This window comes from Adiantum capillus-veneris, chromosome 2 (genome assembly GCF_014529385.1).
Source record: "Adiantum capillus-veneris isolate H3 chromosome 2, ASM1452938v2, whole genome shotgun sequence".
Taxonomy (NCBI): domain Eukaryota; kingdom Viridiplantae; phylum Streptophyta; class Polypodiopsida; order Polypodiales; family Pteridaceae; genus Adiantum; species Adiantum capillus-veneris.
Window position 1 is genome coordinate 74,312,615 of NC_140932.1, and position 27,350 is coordinate 74,339,964.

At 43.6% G+C, this 27,350-nt stretch overlaps 1 protein-coding gene across 4 annotated transcripts; it reads left to right on the forward strand.

Annotated features, from left to right (window-relative positions):
• The first annotated feature begins 23,044 nt into the window (after nt 1-23,044).
• LOC147462986 (uncharacterized) lies at nt 23,045-26,135 on the forward strand. 4 transcript variants are annotated; one of them, XR_015184818.1, is made up of 4 exons: nt 23,045-23,515; nt 23,775-25,527; nt 25,661-25,758; nt 25,887-26,135. XR_015184818.1 is itself a non-coding variant. In XM_086486550.1 (2 exons), exons 1-2 carry the CDS (start codon nt 23,465-23,467, stop codon nt 25,260-25,262), a joined length of 1,539 nt encoding a protein of 512 aa, XP_086342676.1. In that variant the 5' UTR covers nt 23,045-23,464; the 3' UTR covers nt 25,263-26,135. The 4 variants fall into 4 exon arrangements, 1 of the variants encoding a protein (XP_086342676.1); XR_015184816.1 differs by having other exon boundaries at nt 23,775-25,758; XR_015184817.1 differs by having other exon boundaries at nt 25,661-26,135.
• The last annotated feature ends 1,215 nt before the right edge of the window (nt 26,136-27,350 follow it).

Consider the following 27,350-nt stretch of genomic DNA (forward strand, 5'->3'; position numbering starts at 1 on the left):
CCCTAGACATGGCACTGTTGCATGTTTCATAAAATTAACTCATGCTTGATTTTCTTTAAAAATGTACAAATGTCAAGTGTTTGAAAGTGGCACTGCTCGTTTTTGCCTAAAAAGTTCAATACGGGCGATCTTGGCAAAAAATAGCAGGTTTTGTATATGGTTATAAATGATGTGTCCAAAGTGCTTTCCAAGTGGGAAAATGAGGTTTAACAAGAAATTTGAGCCTAACGGGATTTTCCCACAAATTTAGGGATTTTTTCCAAAAAAGGTATTTTTGGGCTAAAAATGGTCATAAAATGATTTTAAAAAATAGCCCAAAATTAGTTGAAAATGGCTCAAAATGCCATATCAATGATGGTGATGTCCTTGCTCAAGCTGACTGTGAGTTTTTCTAGCCAAGAATGAGCTCTTTTGGACATCTAATGAGGAAGATACATCTGCTCCGAGTCACAGTGCTAGTGTAGTCTCGTGGTATTTCCACTACATGTTCGAGGCAGTGAGGCCTCCAATTAGGGTTTCCCTTCTTCGAATAACATTTTTGGATTCTCTAGTGAAGTTCCAAAGCTTCCATGAAATGGCCACGGTGAAGAATTGAAGCGTTGATTTAGGGTTTTTATCAAGGCAAAAGAGCACTGCATCTGTGCAGTAGGGAGTGAGGCTACATCAAATCTTCACACACACAAGAGTTTTGAGTTGATCTTGGTAATTTTTAAAGCGAAAATTTCATGGTTGGAGATTTGATCTTTTTGAGTGTGCCTTTAGCTTCAATTCTTATACGACTCGCTTGATTTTGATGCGAACTCGTGTTGGAATTAGGGTTGCAGGAAAACACACACAGCTTGAAGAAGACAAAGGAAGCTCAAGGCACACAACAGAGAGTGTATTACTTAGTGTGCAATGGAAAGATAGATAGCCCTAGAATGATGGGCGTATATACAATGCGCGGGGGAAAAACCTCCTAGCGAGGGAACAATTTCCCCTCTCGAGTGATGCGGTGAATGAGAGCTGGCACATGAGTAAAGGGAAGTGCCATGCCCTGAGGACATGATCAGTCCACAAAGGGGAGTAAGCCCAAATTTTTGCGAAAAGCTTTGAACTTCTCATGAGACAATGACTTTGTGAAAAAGATATGTAAGGTTGTCCTGTGTTGGCACATAAGCCAAGCTGATCTCTCCTGCTGAGAGCTTCTCCTTGACATAGTGATAATGCACCTCAATGTGCTTTGTGCTAGCATGAAAAACTGGGTTCCTTGCAACTGCCAATGCGCTCTGATTGTCAGTGTAGATAGTGTTGGCAGTGTCGTGTCCAACACCCAAATCAGCCATAAGGCGTCTAAGCCATACACACTCAATTGTAGCTGTGAAGACTGTCCTGTACTCAGCCTCACAACTAGGACTGGACACACTAGGTTGCTTCTTGCTCAACCATGATATACATGGACTGCCAAGCATGAAACAAAAACCACCTGTGGACACTCGCATGTCAAAACAACCAGCCCAATCTGAGTCCAAAAAAGCATATAAGTATGGCGGCAATGATCCCCCCCTTGGGATAAAACAACCCAAGATGTAAAGTGCCACTCAAGTAGTGGAAAATCCTTTTGACAGCGTGCCAATCCTTAGACCTTGGGCTATGCATAAATCTGCTGACCTGTGAAACTGCAAACTATATATCCGGCCTCGTGTTGCATACATAAATGAGGCATCCAACAACATTTTGGTAAAGAGTGACATCTGCAAGATCACCAGCATCATGAAGACTCAATTTCAAACGTGTTTCCATGGGAGTGGCAATAGGTTTGCAATCCTCAAGTCCAAACTTACATAGCAATGTCTCTATGTAACTTTTCTGACACAAGGAAATACCACCATCGCACTGCTTAAATTGTATACCCAAGTAATGATGCAACAGTCCCAAATATTTCATCTTGAAAGTAGCATTCAAATCAGCCTTAAATTCAGCAATATGTCTCTCATTTGGTCCAGTGATCAACAAATCATCTACATAAATAAGTACATCACCCTCACGCTTTACATACAATGTGCTTTCTATTGAACTGTTACGAAAGCCTCGTTTGACCAAATGAGTGTCAGCCTTCTCATACTAAGCACGAGGAGATTGCTTCAACCCATACAAAGCTTTGTTACATTTGCACATCTTATCCTCTTGTCCTTTCTTGACAAAACCGTGAGGCTGCATTACATAAACTTCCTCAAATATGTCACCATTCAAGAAAGCGGTAACAATGCTTTTTTTCTTGCTAAAAGGTTTTGTTCCCTTGTGCATTATATATATGCCCATCATTGTAGGGCTAACTTATCTTTCTATTTGCGCACTAAGCAACACACTCTCTATTGGGTGCCTTGAGCTTCTTCGTCTTCTCCAAGCTGTGTGTGCATCCTTGCAACCCTAATTGCAATAGTGGCGTCTCCCTTAGCTCGACCTCTACATTGTTGGGATTAAAGCCCAAGTGGCCTCTTATACGGATATGGCCGGCCGGCCGCCTAACTCACTTATCACTAACTCTTTGTATATACTCACAATGTGTACTTTTGTGGATAATAAGGTTTTAGGAGATAACCCTTTAAACGGATTCTCTGCGTACTGTGTAAGCTCTCTGTGTGTGTGTATGTGAGAGTCGACTCACGCTCCGCTCCGCGACTTCAATTGGTATCAGAGCTTGGTTCAGTGCGGCTTTGCATAATCGCGCGCGCGCACTTTTCAGGCAGATTTTGGATCCGGAGCTTGAAAATTCACACTCAACGTTCCTAGAGTATTTCCAGTAGTTGACCTGCGGTTTTACCCCCCTTTTGAAGCCGTTTATGCCCTCAGAATTTCATTATGGGCACTACATCAGAAGATAGGTTTCAGACGCAAAGAAACCCGTCTTGTGTAGATTGGCAAGCAGGAGGTGGTCGGCATCAATATCGACATCGACTTACATCACTCATTCGTCTTCAAAGCATCATCTATAGACCAGGTACACATATATATCATCAGATGTATATATTGCAGTCTGCATTACTACTTCTTGTGCTTGCTAGGTTCCAGGGGAGGTGTGGCCATACGACGGCTTGACACCACTGGCATGTATTGCAGATTGATGTACTGTGATTGTGGGTCTGCTAGTTGTGAGTCACGCTAGCAGACAGACCGCCGAAGCGGTCATAGGACAGTGATTGGTCTATTGTAGGATGTATGCTAGTTTTGGGTAGTTTGCTGAGCCATCTGTGAGGGTCGTGTGTGAGTTTTTTTGAAGCCAAGCACTGGGGGCTGGGTTACCCAGTGTGAGGTGGATTAGGTTGCTGGAGTTCCCCTCTACACGCATCCTCTTCGGCAACTTTTATCCCATAGGATGTATGACTTTGTGTAGACACTTGATTGCATCTTATGCATCAAGCCGTTGAGGCATTGTTCAAGGTTCAGTTTTGAGACAGATACAGGTTTTGTCATCGCCAAGACAGGAGACAATGTATGCTTATAGGACAGCATATTACAGAGATTCTTAGATTTGTCAGCGGTTAGTTATTTATGGTTGTTTTTTGAGCTATCTTTTGGTTCCCAGAGCTTAGTTTACAGGGGAGACTCTGTCAAAAAACGAGAAACAAAGTGCTGCTTCTCAGATTTACTGGCTCACGAAATTGGTGGATTTGAAGATGAAGGAAGGGACAGCCATGTCAAATCATCTCAATGAATTTCACACAATTTTCAGCCAGTTAACAACACAGGAGATAGTCTTTCCAAATTCAGTGAAGGCAATGTTTCTCTTAATCACTTTGCCAGACAGTTGGGATACTTTTCGTACAGCGTTAAGTAATTCTGTCGCGCCAGAAGGTCTTACAAGTGCCAATGTAGAAGGCAGCTTGCTCACAGAGGAAGTGAACAGGAAGAACATTGACAAAGGCAAAGGCAATAGTGCTTTGGTCATTCGAGGGAGATAACAGTCTAAAGAGAAGAAGGGTAAGAAGGCACAAAACCAAAGTAAGTCTCGTGACTCGAAGTCAAAGAATGACATAGAATGCTACCATTGTGGCAAGAAGGGTCACATGAAGAGAGACTGTACGAAGTGGAAACAAGAAAAAGGCAAAACAAAGAGTTCTGAGCAAGATGAAAAGAAGAGTTCAGTGAAGATTGAAGAGGTGAATGTCATAGGATCTGGTTCAGACAGTGATTCTGGTATAGCAGCTGGTGACATCTTCCTCACAAGCAATCTTGATTCTGTTTTCTTGACTGCAGAGGATGGACATGCTATGAGTGATTGGATTATCGACTCAGGGGCATCTTTACATGTTTCTCCCGACAAAGAGTGGTGTACATCATATGTGGCTACTAAAGATTATGTCAGACTTGGCAATGAGTAGGTTTGTGACATACTTGGAGTGGGAGATGTGCAGTTGAAGTTTCAGAATGGCTCTTCTTTATGGCTCAAGAATGTCAGACATGTTCTAGCAATTCGAAAGAGCTTGATCAGTACAGGGAAGTTGGATGATGAGGGTTATGTGACAGTCTTTGGGAACAGCGCTTGGAAGATCTCCAAAGGTTCGATGACTGTAGCACATGGCAGCAAGTCAGGAACTCTTACACTTTACATGTTTCAGAGGTTAAAAAGAAGGCAATTTATGTGATTGAGCAGCCAAGTGTGTCATTGTGGCATCGTAGGCTGGGACATATGTCAAAAAGAGGAATGTAAATACTTTCTCATTATGGTTATTTGCCTGGCTTTTCATTTCAAGATTTCGAGTTTTGTGAGCATTGTGTTTATGGTAAGCAAACACAGGAACCGCACAGATCAAAGAGGAATCGTAGGGACGAACGGTTAGCTCTTGTGCACAGTGATCTATGCGGACCAATGCCTAGTTTGTCACTAGGGGGAGCATCGTACTTTTGTACATTCATAGATGACTATTCTCGCAAAGTATGGGTTTACTTCTTGAAGCACAAGGATGAGGTGCTCCAGGTCTTTAAGACATTCTTGCAGCTTGTGGAGAAGCAAAGTGGTCAGAAGCTGAAGTGCTTGAGAACTGACAATGGTGGAGAGTACGTTTCCAAAGCTTTTCAAGACTTTTGTGAATCAAAAGGGATAAAGCGGGAACTTACTGCACCATATAATCCTTCACAGAATGGGGTTGCAGAACGTATGAATAGAACCATACAAGAGAAGGTCAGAAGCATGTTGTCAAATGCTGAGTTGCCTGATGGATTTTGGGCGGAAGCAGTGGCTACAACAGTCCATTTGATCAAAAGGTCTCCTAGTAGGGTTCTGGATAAGAGTGCAGTGGCCGAGATGCTATGGACAGGCAAGGCACCTTCGTATAAGCATCTCAGAGTCTTTGGTTGTGAAGCTTATAGCCATATTCCTAAGGAGTTCACGAATAAGTTAGAACCAAAGAGCAAGAAGTGTATATTTCTTGGCTATGGAGAATCGGGCGAGATGGGTTACCGGCTTTGGGATTCTGAGTCCAGAAAACTTATTCGTAGCAATGATGTGCATTTCAATGAAGCCAAGTTTCACGCTAAGCCAGAGAAGACAGAGGAGATCAGAAGAGTTGTCTTCAAGGAAGATGGACCTAGTGCTAGCACATTAAGACAGCATGGTCAGGCTTAGGAATAGCCTATAGTGGCTAGAGAGGTAGAATCAGTTGTGGTGAGATGTTCTGAGCGTGTCTCCAAACCACCTGTTCGTTATGTGCCATCTCTAAATTATGTCATGCTCACAGATTGCGGAGAACCATCTTGTTACAAGGAAGCATTACAAGTGGTTGACTCGAAAAAATGGCAGTTGGCCATGCAGTCAGAGATGACAGCTTTTCATAAATACCAGACATGGAAGCTAGTTAAATTACCACAGGGCAAAAAGGCTCTACCTTGTAAATGGGTTTACAGGTATAAGATCACCGCTCATGATAGTCAGCCAAAGTACAAAGCAAGGCTTGTTACCAAGGGCTTTAAGCAAGAACAAGGCATTGACTTTGATGAAGTCTTCTCTCCGGTGGTCAAGATGACTACATTGAGATGCTTTCTTGCATTGGTTGCCATATTGGATTTGGTGTTGCACCAAATGGATGTCAAGACAACGTTCTTGCATGGTGATTTAGATGTGGAAATTTACATGCAGCAGCCAGAAGGGTTTGTTGAGAAAGGCAAGGAAGATTTGGTATGCCAGTTGTTAAAGAGTCTTTATGGCTTAAAACAATGACCGAGGGCATGGTACCATAAGTTCCACCAGTTTATGCTTTCTCAAGGCTACAAACGTAGTGAGTTCGATCACTGTCTATATACAAAAAAGGCTAAGGATGGCAGTTGGCTGATCCTTATTTTGTATGTGGATGACATGTTGATTGCTGGCAAACACTTGGAAGAAATTTCAGCTTTGAAGTCAAAGATGGCAAAATCGTTTAACATGAAAGACATGGGTGAGGCAAGTCATATACTTGGCATGCGCATTGAGAGAGACAGATCAAAGAAGTTGATTTGGTTATCTCAAACAGAGTATATTGACAAGGTTTTGCAACGTTTCAATATGGAGAAGGGAAAGGCATTGAGTGTTCCATTGCCACCATATGTGAAACTTAGCAAACAAGATTGTCCTGTGTCTGAGGAAGAAAAGGTTTAAATGGATAAGATTCCATATGCGTCTGCACTAGGTAGTTTGATGTATGCAATGATTGCTACACGTCCGGATATTGCATTTGCAGTGGGAGTGGTTAGAAGATATATGTCAAATCCCGGCAAGAAACATTGGGAGGCAGTGAAAGGTATCATGAGATACTTAAAACATACAAAGAGTATGCGCATATGCTATGGTAGTCAGGATTTGAGTGTCAGAGGATACACTGACTCAGATTATGCAGGAGACTTGGATAAGAGGAGATCTACATCAGGCTATGTCTTTACATTGGCTGGAGGTGCCATATCATGGCGATCTCGATTACAAGATTGTATTACGCAGTCTACTACAAAAGCTGAGTGTGTTGCAACAAATGAGGCATGCAAAGAAGCTATTTGGCTTGGTAGATTGGTAGCAGACTTGGGAATCAAAGTAGATATGCCAAAGTTATATTGTGATAGTCAAAGCGCTATGCAATTGGCAAAGAATCCAGTGTTCCATTCGAAGACTAAGCATATTGATGTGAAATATCACTTCATTAGGGAAGTACTTGAAGACAAGCAGATACAATTGCTGAAGATCCACACCAAGGACAATCTTGCTGATCTACTCACAAAGGGACTTCCAGGAGAGGGCTTTGTGCATTGTCGTGAGTTATTGGGCATTGGATAGATGGCAGCCATGTAAATGTTGTACATTTATGTTCATAGATTTACAGTTACTTAAAGTGTCACATTGGACTTTAAGTGGGAGGTTGTTGGGATTAAAGCCCAAGTGGCCTCTTATACGGATATGGCCGCCCGCCCGCCCGCCTAACTCACTTATCACTAACTCTTTGTATATACTTACATGTACTTTTGTGGATAATAAGGTTTTGGGAGATAACCCTTTAAACGGATTCTCTGCGTACCGTGTAAGCTCTCTGTGTATCTCTGTGTGTGTGTATGTGAGAGTCGATCCACGCCCCGCTCCGCTACTTCATACACATCTACACAATGGAAGGCATATATATGAACCAACTTTCCTGTGTGCGTTGTTTGACATGTATGTGAGCTTAGACGTATATACATGGTGTGTGCATTGCACCCACATCACTGTGCGCTCCTTGCCGCACTGTCGAAGCAAGGGACTTGCCGTTACACCGTGTGCGAGCCATAGACGGCTCCAAGCACACAACTAGCTTAACTAGTAAGCTCAAAAGAGGGCAATGGTGTGTCACTCACCGCTCTATGCTTCTGCTGTGGAGGATTCCTCGCCGCGAAGAAGAAGGAGACGCCGCTACGTCGCGCTCAACCGCTTCACCACCGTCGTGCCGCCGCAATGGTCGATCGCACTCTCTCTCTCTCTCTCTCTCACACACACACACACACACACACACACACACACACACACACACACACACACACACATACACACACACAAGGAGGTGAAGAAGAAGAAGATGGAGATGGAGCAAGAGCACACTTCTATTGCACAAATGAGAGAATGAGTGAATTTTAGGTTTAGTTGGCTTTTATATGAGCTCACCCCATTCACACTTGGGCGCCCATGCTTAGCCAACTAATCCCTTGAATGTCCCAGTTAGAGTGCGCCTCTCATCGGCGATCACTCTTACCCTTTTCCTATTGGTCCAACAAGCCCGGTACCTGACTCTACCAAATACATAATACACATCCGTCGTAGGTGATGTGTCCGTGAGCCGTGAGGGTTAACATGCCCCCCTTCCTGATGTAGATTCCGTCCTCGGAAGCTATTGAGTTGAAGCTCGTTCGTCGAGGTGGAAGAGCATTTGAGATGAATGTCCTTAGCCTTCTTCAGTCACTGCAAAATCAAACAACATTGGCACAGTAATTGCATTCTCATAAGTGATTAAAAAGCATATGCAGTTTTAGGTAGACAAATTGATTGGTAAAAGAATTTCAAACAATTTGTCAGCAATGAACATTAAATTGCAATGTAATCAAATGCATAAACAGATGTAAAGGTAAAAAATTAAACAAGTCTGGGGTCGCTAATTTGACGGTCGAAAGGCACTAGAGATCGAATATTAATACCATGGGTAAGCTTCTTAATTTTCTGTGGTCAATTAAGTTGTTTAATCGCGAGAGCCAAGTATTTATGTTCGAGGGCTGACTAGAGGTTATATCTAGAAGACCTTGTAGTTAAGCTACCATAAAAGGAATTTCTCATGAAATCATCGCTTGACTGATTACTTTTTCTTTGACCCCCCAAAGTCTTTTCACAGTGATTCAATTTTGATGTGTGTGCTTATTTTGTATGCCCTGGGTTTTTTGCTTTTCAAGTAAAAGCGCCCATACTGGGAACCTCTAGGGCTCTAGTACCATAGGCAATACATGTGAGTGAAGTACCAAATCAAGCTGAGATTTCTCTGCCAGCTTAAGATTTTACAGTGTGGCACTTCGATTTTTTGTTTGTTCATTTTCAACATTTTAATTTTGTAACTTTGGGGGGTCATATAACACTGATACACCTCCCTAGGCTCATCACACTAGTAAAATCCCTTTATAATACTTAAGCTAAAGGTCAATAGGGTCAAGCCCACTAGAAAGCCCTAGTACATTTCACACAATGCTGCCTAAATCGGATTAAGAACCTAAGTAACCATTAATTATTAGGAAGGCATTCCCCATGGTATTAAGAGGAAGATTTCTAACACCTAACTTGGTCAAACTAGTTTGTCGGACTGCTTGATTTTTAAACCTAGACAAGTGATTATGACAAGAAATTACATTGAATTAAATGTTGGATACTAAGCAAATGCGGTGAATATTAGGCTACCAATCACAATTAAAGCTGACAATCATAGATGCAAAAAAGATAAGGGGCAATGCTAATGGACAAGAAACACCTGTTTGTGTCGATGGTCGCGCTTGATTTGAAGAGTGAGTTGAGATAAAGATTCCATGAAGGTCCAAATCCTACCAATAGCAACACGCTCCTGTACACACTAGGAAACAAAAGGAATACCTACAGGAGGCACATTAGTGGAAAAAGATACCAACACTTATTGAACACAACAAAAAACATAAGGAACCCTAACCTAATTATTTGCACTCCCCCTAGAGAGTCAAGGGAATAGGATATTGTAGAGGTTGGGGGGAAACCCTAAGGCTAAACCCCTATCCTCGTCGTCGAGATAAACAAAGTCATCATCCATGAGACCATATGTGCCATTCGTGTAGTCGTGTAAATTTTCTTCTTCATCATAGGTGCCCATGTTTACTAAGAAGGTCACTAGACGCCTATAGTCATCTTGGTCAAAAGGGTAGGCTTGTGTAATGGGAGAAACGCTCTCTACTAAGTATGGATCAGACGTGGTCAAGAGACGTATCAGCCATTTTAACTCCTCAAAATTCCTCTCACATGCTAGCGTACCTATCAAATCCCATTCACATGCAAGCACTGGAAAGACCATGTGAAATATTTGTGAAAAGTAACGAGGGTACCTCTCACCCAAGGCAGGAGTGGATGACTCTAGCGTACTAGCCATATCTGTACACGCAAATAGATGATGGTTAGAGTGCAAATATTACAAGGGTCGTGTTCTTGTGCATAATTTGTTTTTATGATTTGTGTTATGGCTCTTGCTCTTTTACTTTTTTATCTTGTTTTTGTGAGTATAAGGCTTTATATATACATTCCCTAAGATCGGAGATTAAGAGGTCAGGGAGAAAGGTTGAGAGGGAAGCAAGTGAATGATGGATGTCCACAAACACTCCCCCCTTCCTTGGGTAGATCATACCGTTTGAAATGATGTCGTCACCCTTTGAAACCAATTGTTCCAGTTGGTAATAGGTGAGGATTTTTTCCAGTAGTTTTCTATTACCCTAGGTGCCTCGTCAAGTTGCAAGGGTGGTAAGGTACTCTCCCAGGATCGAACTTGAAGTGGTTCATCAGGTGATTCTTGAACACTGGGAGGTGTGGATTCTTTTGTAGCTTCATGGAGGTCCATTACTATAGATGGAGGCTGTGTAGAAGCTTTTACCTCTATGGATGTATTACATGAGGAGCTAGAAGCTTCATGGAACTCCCCCCTTCCTGAGCTAGGTGGAATAAATTGGTTTTGCCTTGGAGCCCAAACTAGCTCTGGACTAGGTGTGTAGCATTCTGTGATCTTTCCCTTCCCACGGTCTGCCATTGGCTTTAGCGTTACACTGTTTGACTCGTATGGGTTTGTTGTCGATAGGGAAGGACACATTTTACGTTTAGGTACCCAAATTTTCTCATTTCCATCATAGTAGCCTTGGGCTTTTTGGTCTTGACTCTCCTAGGGCGCGCTCTTGGTTTTCCCAGGAAATTTTTTCTTGGAATGGATGGGAGGGTTGAGGTAGTTGGAAGTAAGGCCTTGGGGACCCGTTGATATGTACTCTTAGGTCGTGGATGAGTACTTGCAATATTACTGCGTGCTGCAACTACAAGTGTTGAAGTGCTAGGTTCATGGGTAGCTGGCAAAGACGAGTTAACCACCTTGGCTTGTGAATGTTGGCTATCCTTCAACTTTGCTAGAGTTTGCAACGTAGGTGACTTTGCTTGAATGATAGGGGTAAGAGTCGGTGGTCGCGTCGTGACACTAAGAGTATCCCAATCAATAGTGCATTTGGTTGCCAACATCCACGTGCGTCCCAGGTTTACGTTGCCTTCCATAGCTCCCGCGGGCATGACTAGAAACCTCTGCACTATGCTTCCATTGTCATAGACAACAGGGGTCTGAAGGACTCCAAGAATAGCAGTTTTCTTTTTATTAATGCCCTTGACTTGCATCGTACTCGGGGATAGGGTCGGTTTCCCTAATTGACACCAAACTCCATAGGATAACAATTGTGTTTAGCTCCCATATCTAATAAGGCATTGTATAGTACTTTCCCATAGGGGCTATTTAGCTCAATTGGGTATCGTAGGGGTGGCTCAGATTTTAAAGAGTCGTCATCTGTGTCCTCGAAAAATGCTTGCGTGATTCCCAGATTAGCCTCTCGTTGGCGTCTAAGACGTTGTTGTCGTTCTCGAGCCTCAACTCTTGCTTGGATTTTTTAAAGCTCTGCTTGTTCCTTGGCAGCCTTCTTTTGATGGATGGCTTGCAACTCTTCCTGGCTTAGAGGATCATAATATCTTTTGAATTTACTCCCATTAAGGAATCCAATGGTTTCAACTCCATCTAGAGTCTCCACACGAATGGTACCTTGCGGGGTAATTTCACACACTCGATATGGCCCCTTACCAGCGTATTTCAATTTCTTCTTTTCATTACGTACCCCGTACATAAGAACTTTATCACCAACCTTGATGTCTTTATCCTTTAAATGGCTATCAAACCACTTCTTTCTCCTATCCTTCTCCACTAGAGCATTTCGCACAGCTAATTGCCTCTCTTCATCTAGCCTTTCCAGGATATATAATCGCTCCACTAAGGGGTTACCATCCCAACCTTCTTGAGAAGCTACTCGAAGACTAGGAATGACAAACTCCCATGGCATAACTGCTTCTTGGCCATACACCATCTTAAACGGTGTGCAATTAATAGCAACTTTATACGCAGTACGATAAGCCCATAAAGCTGATGTAAGCTTTAGGTCCCAATCAGTGCGATGAGCCTCAACTATCTTTGTCAAAATGGAGATGAGAGTTTTGTTGGTACTCTCAGCTTGGCCATTTGCTTGGGGATAATAGGGTGTAGACTTGTGGTGAGATATCATGAAGTTTGATGTGAGTTCTTTTATTACTTCATTTATAAAATGAGTTCCATTGTCACTCGCAAGTTCAAAGGGGCATCCAAAACGTGTGATAATGTTCTCAAAGAGGAACTTAGCTGTTGTTTTTGCATTCGCCTTTCGTGTTTCTTTTGCTTCAACCCATTTGGTTACATAGTCGGTAGCCACAATGATATATCGTGATTGCGTGTTACGTGCAGCCAGACTAATCGGTCCTACAAAGTCTAAGCGCCACTTTTCAAATGGTTGGGTTACCTTGATGGGATGTAGAGGCATCCTATCCCTTCTTTGTGGCTTATTGAAGCGTTGGCATTCATCACATCCCTTTGCAAAAAGTGATGCATCCTTAAACAGAGTGGGCCACCAATAGCTTGACTGTAAGATCTTTCGGGCAGTCAAGTTTCCTGAAAAGTGACCACCAGCTATGCCCATGTGTGCCTCTTGTAGAATATATAAATACTCATCCTCGTGGGCACAGCGTCTAAGAACATCATCTTTTCCTCTCTTATAGAGAGTTCCAGCCAGTAAGCAATAGGGTTCGCATTCCTTGATTAATTTTCGAGTTATATCTTTTCGCAGTTCTTTGGGTGGAAAACCATTAACTAAGAAGTTAACAATCTTTTCACTCCATTCAGGCATTGTCTCAACAATGAACAAAGGAGTATCAGGCAATTCATCATCAACCTCTGTAGGAGCTTCGCCATTAGGGATACGAGATAAATGATCCGCCATGACATGTTTCCTCCCAGGCCTCACAACAACGGTGAAGTCAAACTCAAGAAGAATTAACAACCATCGTGTAATTCGACCTGTGGAACACGGCTTGTTTACCAAATATATCAATGCTTGATGATCAACATAAAACACAAACTTGGTAGCAAGAAGGTAATAGCGAAATTTCTTTACTGCGTAAATCATAGCTAGACCTTCGCGCTCTGTAGTAGTGTAGTTCATCTCGGCATCATTTAATTGGCGACTTGCAAAGCTAATAGGGTAGTCCAATTTATGTTCTCCTGGTTGAGTTAGAACACACCCAATAGCAAAATTTGATGCATCAATATGCACATGAAAAGGTACATTCCAATCGGGTGTTCGCAGGATTGGAGCACTTGTTAGGGCCTTCTTTGATAACTCATAAGATTGATGACATTCTTCCGTCCAGTGAAACTCGATAAGAAGCTTGTACAATGGACGTGCTATCTCGGCAAAGTTTAAAATAAATCTTCGATAATAACCAACATGGCCCATAAATCTTTGAACTCCTTTATAGTTCGTAGGTGGTGGCAAATCGGCAATGGCTTTAATCTTACTCTCATCTGTGGATATCCCGTTCTTGGACACTATATGCCCTAGAATGACTCCATGCTTAACCCAAAATTGGCATTTGAAAGGGTTCAATGAGATGCGATAAAATCTGCACCTTTCAAATATTTTTCGTAGATATAACAAATGCTTCTCCCAAGAAGAATAAACACAAAGGTCGTCTAGGAAAGCTTCGCAAAACTCCCTTAGAAATTCTTTAAACGCAGTGTTTATTAATCGTTTGAATGTAGCAGGGGCATTCGTTAAGCCAAAAGCCATAACACGAAATGCAAACACTCCAAACTCTGTGATAAAAGCAGTTTTAGCTTGGTCCTCTAATGCAATTGTGATTTGATTGTAACTAGAGTACCCATCTAAAAAGCTATAAGCTTCCTTGCCCGCAACTCTTTCAAGCACATGTTCTGAATATGGCAAGGGATAATGATCTCTCCTAGTAGCTGCATTAACTTTCTTGAGGTCCATGCACACTCTTAGTTTCCCATTCTTTTTTGGCACAATGACTATTGGAGAAACCCATTCTGAGTGCTCAATAGAGTATATGAATCCACATTGGATAAGTTTTTCAATCTCCTCTTGTACAATTTTGGCGTACTTAGGATTCATTGGATAGGGTCATTGCTAGACGGGTTTAGCAGTGTTGATCATGGGAATTGTATGTTGCACCACAGAAGGTGGAACGCCCTTCATGTCATGATATGTCCAAGCAAAGATATCCTTGTATTCCTTGAGGAGCTTCTTAAGTACAGCCTCTTCAGTTTCGGTAAGGTCTTGAGCAATAAAGAATGGTTTAGACTCCTCACCTGGTTCTACTAATTCTATCTCTTTAACTACCGCTGGACCATCATAGACTCCACTGCTTTCATTGGTAGGTATTCGTTGGGCCTTGGTATACACAACCTTTCGCTCCCCCGTGGTATAAGATTTAAAATGTTCAGGAGCCGTATGTAAGTCAGCAGGCTCTTGTCCTGACGGAGACCTTTCTTTTAGTTCTGCCTCCTTTTGTTGTTGTGCTAACTCTCGGTTTTGACGTCTTCTTATAGTTCGACTCAATTTCGGCTCTGTAACCTCCAATTGAGCGAGGTCAATGGATCGCGGGCTGCACCACATGACACTCTGGAGATGTTCACCCCAATTGTCTACTAGCTTTCGATGAGCATCACATGCCCCTAGATAGCTAAGCCATTCTGCAGTAGATCTTTCCTTGTTTATCCTAGCTCTCACATTTGCTCGATATCGTCGTCTCTTATATGACCTTTGTTTCTTGTTAAGGTTTTGATTTTGGTAAATGTTTGAACTCGACTCGCTTGATAGGTCTTCGCTTGTACCTTCTTCACTCTCATATAAATTACCATAGATGGTCGTACTAGACCTTGAGTGTTCAGTTTCTATACTTGGCTCACTCGATGTTTCCTCAGGTTCTGAATCCACTTCTCCCTGAGATTCCGTTTCTGATGTGTATTGGCCTGAAGCCTTTGAGGAATCATCGGTTTCACTCTCAGGTAGGTGTGCCTCTTTCTTATCATAGGATGTTACATGCGCTACACCTAACATGTTTACTGGTGCAATGTGTGGTATCTCTTCCCCATCTGGTGTTACCCAGGTTGTTCCTCTAGTCCCCATGTATCTATAGTTGCCGCTAGGTGTACCCAATCGATATTGTCTGACTCAGCCATTCCAGGTAGGATATCCATATAAGGAGAGTTCTCCCCAATATCCGTGTCTTCGTTACACGTGTAACAATACTGTAATGGAGCTGAGTGAATTGTTGTGTCTGATCGATTATCAATGATGAATTTATTTCCTAGAGGATGCGTTCGACCACTTAAAAGATCAACTCGAATGACAGAGTCTTGGAACTGTAAGTAGACGTGGTTTTTGGACCAGTCATGCACCATTTTTGCTTCCCTCATGAATGGACGCCCTAAGATCATCTCAAATGACATAGGATGCTTGGAAAAATCCATAACAATGAAAGTCTGCCTTACCTTGTGTCCCAAGACCTTGATCCTGAGATCCTTAAGCATTCCAATAGGCTTAACAATAGATCCATTAGCCATTTTTACCACTACGCTTGTGGCTTCAAGGTGAGGTCGCCCCATAGACTCCCAACAACTCTTTGTCACCATGCTGACTCCCGCACCACCGTCAAGGACTCCCTTTACAGTTAATCCTTTAGTAGTGATTGGCAGAGTAGCATTAGATTCATCACCTTCAAAGTATTGCCCCAACTTGTTAACAGGTACTTCAATTACAGATTCATGTCCCGCTAGGTCAGATGGTGGTGCTAAATGTTCCTCATCATTCATTACCGAGTCAGGTTTGTTCATATGTGCAAACTGTGGTAATCCGGCCTGTAATTCTCCATTGAGGAAGGCTCGAAGAGCTGAGACTAGCTCGGGGTATTTATATAGTTTGGACATGATGGTGGTTCTAACTTCTGAAGACATGAAATCCATCAATTTGACAACATTTAATGGCATCTTGTGGGACGTAGGACCCTGACAAGATAACGGTGAAGATGGAATCTCCACTTCCTCAAGGGGGTCGGGCATTCCCTCACCAAACATTCTCTCTAGTAGGAAAGGTGTGTGTCCACTTTCAGATGTCCTACCCTCACTCTCTTCCCGAATGATACTGGGTATAGCTAACGGCCTGTAGTTTTTGTGAGGTTGAACTTGTGTGGGAAACACTGTGTCCGACATCTGGATATGTTTGGGTTCAGGTTCTAATGTTCGTTGAGTTTCTTCCACCAAACCCCTCAGTTGTTGGACTCGTTCAATTTCCACTGTTGGGTTTGGATAGGTTCCAATCTTTCTCTTGCAATCCTCATTTTTCGTCTCTCGTGGCTTATCTTGGGGGTTCGCAACTGGGTGGTTTAACTTTGAATACTCTTTTGGTGCTCGTCGTAATTCCCTCTCGTGATCCTCCTCACTGGCTTTTTCCTTTGTAGTAATAGTTTTGGTCTCCGTGGTCTCTATCGAATCTGAGTCATCCTTAGGGTCATTCATATACACGGGATCCTCTCCTGTCCCTATGTTAGTCTTTGAACTAGGTTTTGAGCTAGAAGCATTAAGGGATTTCTTTCTTCGTGTTTTCTTCTTTCTCGCTCGGCCAATGGATGCAGCATCTCTCTCTTCGAGGATGTAATTTTGCTTTTGGAGCATCGACCGTGTGAGTGCATTCACTGGTGCTATGTTTATAGTTGGTGGTGTCCCATCAACAATCTCTATTATGTTCAATGGTTTGATTTTCGGTGCGTTTGGATTGTTAGGACACTGTGCGATCAAATGATCTATGTCACAACGATTACAAGTGAGTATTGGCATTGCCAATGCACTCCCTTGACTTGTTTGCATTAGTGCGGCATTCTTTTGCATTCTAATGGGGCACTCAGCTACTCGATGTGGTCCACCACATTCGCAGCACTGAAGAGGTGGTCTCTTGGTAAAACTATTAATGTTTTGGCCTCTTGCTGCTAGCGCAGTAGCTTGATATATCGGTTTGATTTGTCCCCAATGGTCTTCCATACATGGGACACTCCTCAAGCATGTCGACTCCATAGGTGATACTAGAGTCTATGTCCTCTTCGCAATCTACATAAGTATTAGATGACTCGCAACCTATTTGGTTCATAGGTGTAACTCTTGGATGAGGGGGTTGTGGTCCTAGCACTGGAGGTGGCAACGGTGTGGTTTGGACCACATTTTGGGTTCTAGGGACTATGTGTTGTAATGGCAACTGTTGCTCCATGGGTGGGGTAGGCATCAATGCAGGAACTCGAGGTGAGTCTGCCCAAGCTATAGGCGGTCTATTTTCCATGATGCGTTTAAGCATTAGGCAATCCTTCGCTTGATAGCCATACCTACCACACGCGTTACAAGTCCCGTTAAACTTTACTCTGAAAGTAGGGCATTCACTCGTAGTATGTGGACCCAAGCAAATTGAGCACCATTGTTGCTCCCTTCTTGGATACATATGAGTGTTTTGTGGAGCACGATTACCCCTAAGGCTTTCTTGGATGGCCTTTGTGAGATCTGCCAAATTCATCTCAGATATCGTTTGCTCTTTCACGATTGGCTTTATCTTCATTGGCTCATGCCCTGATGCTTGCGAGCTACTAGACTTCGGCTCGGCAGACACTCTTTCTCCTGCAATCATTAAATTATCCTCCAACTGGATTGCATTCATGGTGACTGCTTCCCAAGTAGTGATACCTTCTTCTCGTTGGGCTTTCTGGAGCTGAGAGGCTACACCCCAAAGTACTCCCTCTCGTATGTATTCTTTTAAGAACAGTCTCCTAAGAGTAGAGTAGATCGTTTTTTCTTCTACTCTTAAGGTTCTATACCAATCTCCAGCCTTTCCGCTTAGGGTCAAACTCAAAGCCTTACACTTATGTAGCTCATTGTGCTCTTCCAAGGAATCGCACACATGTTCAAAGACTTCCATATGCTTTCTAGCATCTCCGTCTCCATTGAATTTCTGTGTGAGCTTAGCTACTTGAACTGCCTTGCTCCTAGGCTCTCTATCAGGTGCACTACGCATGTTTTCCGCAATAGAGCGACCGATAGTTTGAGCAAATGCTGCCAAATCTCCTATTTGAGCAGGTATAATGGGTGTATGTGGTCCTGGAACCACATGTGAGATGGGAGTTGGCCTTGGCCTTGGCATACGCACGGCTCTTGGGTCCCAAATTTCGTATGGTGGTGTACCAGACGGTGGTCCAAAGTTTACAGGCATGGCCCTAGGCATAGGGGGTGCCTGATATGGCATGTTATTATTAAATGGCATGGCTCCACTTGTATAAGAGCTTAGATAATTCCATTGTGGATTGTAAGCTCTTGGAATAATCGGAGGTGTAGGAGCTACATGAGGCTGAGGTACGACAGGTGCACATGATTGATACATACATGTAGGTATAGTTGGGGGCATTGTGCTACTAGGCATCGGCGCAGTATTAACAAATGAACTCCATGGTGTACTTCTTGTCATGCTCACCACTGGGATATGCATGGTAGCCGTAGTGTCATTGAGAGAAAGATGAGCTAGATCTGGGAAGGTAAAGCTGCCACTTGTGGGCTCAGATTGTACTGAGGCTCCTGGCGAAACAACATATGGAGGATCAATGGGGCTCACTGAGGGAGTCTCCATTTGTGATAGGGTTGGTTGGTTGGCCTTTCCCGTATCCAAGAATCTCATTAGGCCTGTTGAAGGCATGTTGATCCCTGTGTTCTGTCTTTCTAACTCGACAATCCTATGGAGGACATCACAGACTTTATGTTGTTGCTCATCTATGTTAGTAGCACCCGATGTGGATTGTAGAACATCTAACCAACCCACATGATAGGTGTGTCCTGTGTACCGATCAGTTAAAGCTTCTGCTTGTAGGTCATACTCCCAATTTTCGTTTAGGAATATCCCATCTAGGCCTGGCGTGCTGGAGGTTTCCCTTGAAGTGGAAGCATTATTGCTCCCCATAGCTTGCCCCTCCGTGACTGCTACCTTGGGAGCACTCGGTTGCTCGGCTGGCATGATTGTTGTCATAGGAGCCTTTGCTTTCAGGGCTCTACTTTGTTCTAGCCTTCGTAGGTTCTCAATTTCCCTCTCCCTTGTTGCTTGCATATAGCGTTCGATCTCTTGTACTTTGGCAAGACTCCTACCATCGGGTAGTAAAACCTCAGAGGGAGATAGTCCTAAAGGATCAGGAGATGCAGTGGATGGAACATTCACATGCACACTCTCAAGAAGCATAGGGTCCATTTTAGGCATGAATGACGAATTTACTTTCCCACTCCCTTCATTTATTTCATTAACCGCATGTTCGGAGCGAGTAGCTCTACTAAGGGTCTCTTTTAAGCGGCTAAACACGCTGGACCCGGGCTGTGGGCCCATGGCATGCATGTCTTGACTTGAACTATCAGGGTTTGGTGTAGGATACCCCTCCATGACTTCGTAGTCAGAGGAAGAATCACTAGACGCGATATGAGGATCTTGGGTCGCGCTACCTTGAGTCCCGACCGAAGGTCCAGAACCTAGGGTGGAGGAATAATGGGTGCCCGCGTAAATGGAGGCACTACCAATATGCTCGTGCTCTAACACTCGTCCAGAGCGTAGGTTCATATGACTTGGATCCCCTAGAAGTGTCAGTGAGGGCCCGTGAAGGCTGCTCACCTAGTAATTTTGGGTGTTTTGCAACCCAAGTCTTTTCTTATTTTTTGATTTTTTGCTCCTTTTTTTTTGACCCAGCTATAGAATAGAATGTATGATAGCTCAAAACGAGCGTCTCGGTCAGAGGGACGTGCCGTGCTTTACAGCCCTCCGTTTGGTCACTTTATGCCCTCGGAATCCCTAAAACCGTCAATTTCTAGTAGGGAACTAGGCCCAAATTAGAAAGTCTAAGGGTGCAAGTGGGAAGAGAAGGGAGGAGAGTGGAGGACTTGCCCCACATGCTCTCATTCCCTCTTGAGGGGGTAGGGTATATATATAAGAGTGAGTCTTGTATATATCGTAAGACTAAGGACTGAGGCCTAGGCTTGGGATCCCGATCTCGATCCTGATCAAAATTTTAGTGTAGCCCCCCAGTCACTCACGCTTAAATAAAAAAAAAAAAATAAAAAAAAAAAAAATATTTTTGGCGACGACTGCGCGCGGTTTTGGTGACCCTTTCTTGGCCACACACACTGTCACCTACCTAACCTCCCAGTCAACAGCTCACTTCCTTATCTACTTACTAACAGTGTTGCTAACCACTAACTAATCTACTAACTAATCTGTTAACTGCTTGCTGACAGTGAGCTAACTGTCCACCTACTTCCTCTCTCACTACCTTGCTGTGCAAACATTGTGTGCAGCCAAACCTTGACAGAAAACTGTGTGTAGACTGTGTGCAAACAGAAATTGCTAACTGCCTTCCTACTTATTCATTCACTGCAAACAAGCTAATGACTACTAATTGTGCAAAGACTGTGTGCAAACAAAAAACACAACATTATGCAGAAATCACAGAACTTGCAGACAACACAGAAATTAACAACTTACAGAAAAACAACTCATTCCTCTTCCTCTTCTTTCCTACTACAAACAACTCGTAGGAGAAGCACAAAGTGCCTCTTAGGCTTAGTGCAGGGCGATTCCCCGGCAACGGCGCCAAAAATGTGCGCTCCGTGCCGCACTGTCGAAGCAAGGGACTTGCCGTTACACCGTGTGCAAGCCATAGACGGCTCCAAGCACACAACTAGCTTAACTAGTAAGCTCAAAAGAGGGCAATGGTGTGTCACTCACCGCTCTATGCTTCTGCCGTGGAGGATTCCTCGCCGCGAAGAAGAAGGAGACGCCGCTACGTCGCGCTCAACCGCTTCAACGCCGTCGTGCCGCCGCAATGCTTGATCGCACTCTCTCTCTCTCTCTCTCACACACACACACACATACACACACACAAGGAGGTGAAGAAGAAGAAGATGGAGATGGAGATGGAGCAACAACACACTTCTATTGCACAAATGAGAGAATGAGTGAATTTTAGGTTTAGTTGGCTTTTATATGAGCTCACCCCATTCACACTTGGGCGCCCATGCTTAACCAACTAATCCCTTGAATGTTCCAGTTAGAGTGCGCCTCTCATCGGCGATCACTCTTACCCTTTTCCTATTGGTCCGACAAGCCCGGTACCTGACTCTACCAAATACATAATACACGTCCGTCGTAGGTGATGGGGTGTCCGTGAGCCGTGAGGGTTAACAATCACCCAACGATGCAGATTCCCCCCGCCTGTGTCCGCCTTCCCTCCGACGAAGATCCCATCTCCCCTACTAGTGTCGTTTTTTTTTTTGGGGGGGGGGGGGGGGGGGGGGCTCAACACTAAAGGGCACGGGGTAGTTAATGAAACTTGGATGATGGGATCTACGACAACAAAGTGAGGCGGCAAGATGCAAGGTAAATCCGACCGTTAGATTTTAAAGGGGCGTGTCTGAGTTGAGTTTTTGTATCCTAGACTTCTACCTGCAGACGTTTACTTTATGCCAGAATGTAGGTCTCGGGTGCAAATCTGAGGACGGCAATCGATCCCATCTTGGGAGGTCCATTTAAGACCCTGTGGGACTTAGTGTTGAGAGGGAAGGGGAGGCTTGACACTATTTGACACATCCTTTTTTGGAGGGGATCTACGATCCCAAATCATTGTTGATCATGGACCCTCTGAACTATTTGGGGAAAAAGTATCGATTGGCAAGGTTTAACCTCATGACCTCCCCGTAACGTGATGAATGTCTTACCATTACGCTAACGCACGAGTTTTCTTGTGTAACAAAAAAGGTAGCATTATATTAAGTAGTTTTGGCATGCCCATGATCCTAGTTCACACCGATTCACATCGAGTTTACACCAAGTTCACGTTTAGTTTACACGACCAAGATGTAGTGCACATACCTTACAAAGTTCACACTTAGAGCCGAGTCACGCCCAACGCGAGTGGGGGTATGGGGTTGTTGAGGAAAATTGGAAAAACCTCCTAGTGGATTTGAGAAAGTGAAGGGCATGCGGATTTCCAAGGAGAGAAATTCGAACTTCGCTCTGTTTCGAATTTCTGATTGGCCAATATCTCCCTAGTGCAAATGAGGAGACGACAACGTCTCCTAAAGTATAACTTAACACCTATTCTTTTCAAAGTTCTAGCAAAACTCTAAGAGGGGTTGGATAATGAAGCACATGTTTTAGAAATGTCTAAATTGAGTATTCTCCTTCATTGCAATCCCCCACTCCCACTGGGGCGACCTCGCTCTTAATTCACATGCAAGTTCGGAATGTCAGGAGCCCCATCCCGCAGGGTACTTACAGGGGCTTCAACGTCAACATTTGTTGCATTGTAACTCTGAAACAACGGCTGACTATCTCTTGACAAGTGCCATTTATCATGCACGTTCAATACTAAAAGAAGGCTTTTTATCAGCTGCATGCAAGCGAGCCACTCGAAGTGTTGAAAAAATATTCACTATTTTCAAAAATCTTATAGTGGCTGCAACGCAAATCATATCCCATGTAAGCGCTCACTCTTTTTTGTCTGACAACAACTTTGGAATAGATACAAGTGTTGCAACCCCCACAACCCGTAGGTGTGATGGGGCTCTTAGTTTAAATCACATCACATTCCATGACAAGAGAGGCCGATTTTCCAATACAGATCCCCTCTAAAATTGAGGTGTCATGTATTGAGTCCTAGAATTGGCAAGTGAAAACTCTAATTGGAAGTGGTGGCAAATGGCAGCTTGTGTGTGTGTGTGTGGGATTCTCCCATGTGACGCTCGCACGAAGAAGACTTGCAAAATGCGAACAATGGGACTATGGGGGTGGCCTTGATTTTCGGCGCTTAAAGGCACAAGCCAGCAAAGACACCATGGTCTGAAATTAAGCCATATCCCCTCTCTCTCTCATGTTCTGTCACACACACCTCCCCAGAGAGCCAGAACTAGCCAACTTTGCTCCTTCGACACTACTTTTGCTTGCTCCTAGGCTATCAGCCCTTCTTTCTTATCTGGAGCGCGCGCTCACACACAAATACACACTCCTTACACGCAAACGTCTCTGTGATAATCTGAGGTGACGGTCTCGCTCCCCCCCTCTCTTCACGCACTCTCCTCTCTCTCTCTCGCTCTCTCTCACTCACACACACATACACACACACACACAGGTACCCATACCTACACAACCACTGATTTCTCAGCCCGCAAGCGCGCAGACACACGCACGTACACTCTCACTCACCCACATACACGCTCTTGCATCCTCCACGCTGTCCTGGAGTAAAGACTTTGCTGGAATGCGGTCTCTGGTCCCTTTGCACCGCCATCTCTGGTTTAGCAGCAGAAAGGTGAGCTTATCAGCCTCCATGCTCGAACTTATTATTTGTTAGTACTCGAGCTTCTCAAACCATGCTAGAGGGACAACCCGTGGGTGGATTTAGGGTCTTTTAGGGCTTCTTTTCTGCTGTGCTCCGAGAATTTTCAAGTTTTCATGGATCTGTTGATGTGTGATGCGTGTAGAGTACGAATTCTGTGTTTCTTTCAGGTACATTTTTGACATTAGCGAGGTCTGATTCTCTTTTGTCTGTATTTCTGGTTGATCTTCAGCTCGCAGAGAAGTACATTGTGCATGCTAAGCACCTTCTCTCTAGCCAGGATCCGGCAGACATTCATTCAGCCCTAAGCCTTCTGGATGCTGCTCTTAAGCTCTTTCCTCAATGGGACAAGGCACTGGAGCTCAAGGCGAGGGCTTTACTCTGCTTGCGACGCTTCAAGGACGTGGCCTGCATGCTGCATGACTTCATCCCAAGCTTCAAACAGCAGGCCTCAGCTGCCGAGAATCCGGTAGAGAAGCTGAAGTTACTCTCTGATCATCCTTCCGACACAGCCCTTGATGTTTTCCGCCTCAAAAGCAGAGGTTTCTCTCAATGTTTTCCTGTCTTCAAGTTCAAGAAAAAGCTCTACAGTGGTAGTGTTTCCAGGCGCAATGATCGGGAGCAGTGGAAGTGGCTGGTACTTGGTCAAGCTTGTTGTCACCTGGGCATGATGGAGGATGCCGTAGTCCTCTTGTCGAATGGGAAACGGGTGGCTTCTTCTGTATTCAGACAACGCAGCAATCGCTTGCATGATGATGGATTTGGTGGCGATGCTAACCTTCATGCAGAGTATGAAGTGGTGAGCCATCTACTTTGTAATGTGAAGCAACTTCTGAGGAGACGCATGGTAGCGATTGCTGCTTTTGAAGCTGGACGATACACTGAATCAGCGAAACACTGCTCAAAGCTGCTCGATGGGAGGAGAGGGACCCCTCAAGGCTTTGTTGCTGATTGCTACTTGCTTCGAGCTAAAGCTCATCAAGCGGATGGTAAAATCATCGATGCTATAGCAGATTGTAACAGGACCCTGACGTTAAACCCTTTATGTGTAGAGGGCTTTAGCATCAGAGCGACGCTCTTTGAGATGATCGGTTGTCTTTCTGAGTGTGCATTCGACCTTCAGCAAGTCAAGTCTCTCTATTCAACCCTACTTCAAAGCCAGGAATCGAGAGAGCAGTGTTGGGTTTCTTCGCAGAGTACCAAAGACACAGATTTGCAGGGATGCTTCAACTTCATAAGTAGTAAACTTGCTGCGGTGAAAGGAAGGTTAGTTGTAGATGGAGGTAGCTGCACGTTGGACTACCACACTTTGTTAGGTGTCTCAAGAGGTTGCTCCAGGACTGATGTCGAAAGGGCATATTTGTTACTGTCGTTGCGACATAGGCCGGACAAGGCTGCTAACTTTGTAGATCGCTGCGAGTTTGTCGATGAGCGTGACATGGATTATGTCAAGGACGAAGCAAGAAGCTTAGGTTTTAAATTGTTTCAGCTGATTCAAAAAGCATACACTGGGATCATGGCTGTGATAGTTGGGGAGGAAATGCAGAAAAAAGAGATGAATAGTCGTAGAAAGAGCGACTTCAGTGAGGGGAACCTCTTTCCATGTAGACTGGATGGAAAGCTACTGAATGATTTGGTGGCTTGTGAGACCGTGTCTGATACAGATAGCGAATTGCAAAGTGTGTATGAAGTGGCTTTGAGTGGGGTGCCATTTGAATAGTGAGCACTCTATCATGAAGGTTAGGTCCACCAAAGCTGTAAACTCTTGTATATAGCTTCTAAGCACTCAAGCAGGTTCTTTTATATGCGTTTGGACAGGGATTGCAAGCAATAGACTATCCCACAAAAGGCTGCAGAGAAACATCTAATATGTGAGCTTGTTTGGCAACAGAAATCAATGCTTCCTGTTATGTATTTTGGTTGAATTTCATGGTCCTGGCAAACGTATATGCGAGCAAGATAAGCAGGGAATCTCCATTTTTGAGGTACAAGTGAAATTCGAAAGATGCCACTGGGTATCGAATTTGGGTCTTTACACATCAACATTAACCACTAGGCTGCGCTCCTGTTGGCAGGGAAGCTCCATTTAAAAACACTTTTGTTTTACCTTTTCGACAGGCTTATGTTGGTCTAGTGTAGCTAGCAAGAGATGGAATCCAGGGTGGTGGTGGTGGTTGGCTTCTTCCCTTTTGGTTCATTTGTTTTGCCTTGTATTGGTAGGTGCTTGGTTAATACAGACCAACTCATACACAATTTTGTAGCGTACAAAGTACGACGAGATTTGTCACATGCTTTATGCCAGTCAATACATTTGACAGATTTTGGTTTTTGATCTGTAATGCAGATTACATGTTGAAATTGGGTTTCATTTATAGCAGGAATTTCAGCACAGCAGAAGTGCCCTAGGAGGCATGCCCTACAAAGATCTGAACCTCATTCTGAGCTTCTCTAAGCGGACGACAGAGGTGAATGAACCACTGCACTCCAGTGATGATTACCACAAGCAAATTGCATGTGTAGTGACTGACAGTAGAGCATAGCTCCAAGGCATTTAATGGACATAAAGTTTAATTAACTCCAAAGGTTCATGCTTGGGAACATTTTCCACTCTAGTTGAGTTGAGTCGGTTCGAGTTTGTGTTAGATTGTTTTGTGGGCTCCTGAAGGAAGGACTGTGTGGAGGGGGTGAGATTTTTTTGATGTCAGCTGATTTCTCAACTCTTAAGAATGATATCGAGTTCATATGAGTTGCTCTCTCAAAAGAAGCAAGCTCCGTTTTTTTTGTGAGTGTGTGTGTGTGTGTTGGAGAGAGAGAAAGTGAGGACAAATTTAGAGGGAGAACAAATATATCATTTATACATTATGAATATCTGAAGTATGTATATTTCAAATTTTCTCTATGGAAAATAACATGGATGTGAGTGGGCATTGAAGCTTGCTTGTGGGTGAGCATGCCCACATGAGCATGACCACCATAATTTGGCTTGGGCTTATCAAATTTGTAATTTTATAAATCTTCTTGGTAAGCCAGGTATATTTAATCTTAACTTGACCTCTTATAGTTTCGTCACGAGATATAGAGGTTATTTTTATCCTATTGCTGAGTGGTGTTGCAATTGGAATTCAACTTAGTATGAGATTCACATATTGGTCATTGTACTTGGTTGAAAGCCAATGGTGTGAAGCTACCATGTGTAGGATTATGATTGAGCTAATCATTACAAGGTCATAGCCAACTATTTATGTTGGATGGCTTGACTAAATTGACATGTTTTTTTAAGAATGGCTTGTAGATAGCTAGCTAAGCTGAGGGAATCTTTCAATTTAGAGCTTCCCCTGTGGCATCGACCTTGTATTGGTTTGCCTATGAATACGGGTATGGTCCATAGTGAGTGATTATTAAGCAATGGATGGAAAATTGGTTGAATTTCTAGGCCAAGCTCTTATTTGGAATTGCATTGTTGACATCAAAATTATTTTGCAAATTTATTGACTTCGACCTTCCCTTCTTGACCGAAAACCATCACTGTGCACGGGCCAATGCTATGAGTATTTACACATTTGATGATATAAACATTGTGTTTGTAATAGGCATGATTCAATTTTGTCAAAGAGAATGAGGCAATGGAAGAAATGTTTTATATCTTGTTGACATTTTCTTTTAAGCTACAATGGTGTGTCTTTCCTTGTTCAGAGGCTAATCAATTAGTGAATTGTCCTTGTTCAAAGGCGAAACAAATAATTAATGTGGTAAGAGATATCAATTGCAAGAGGGGTTTTCCCCCTTATGTTGTAGAACCTGCAAAAGA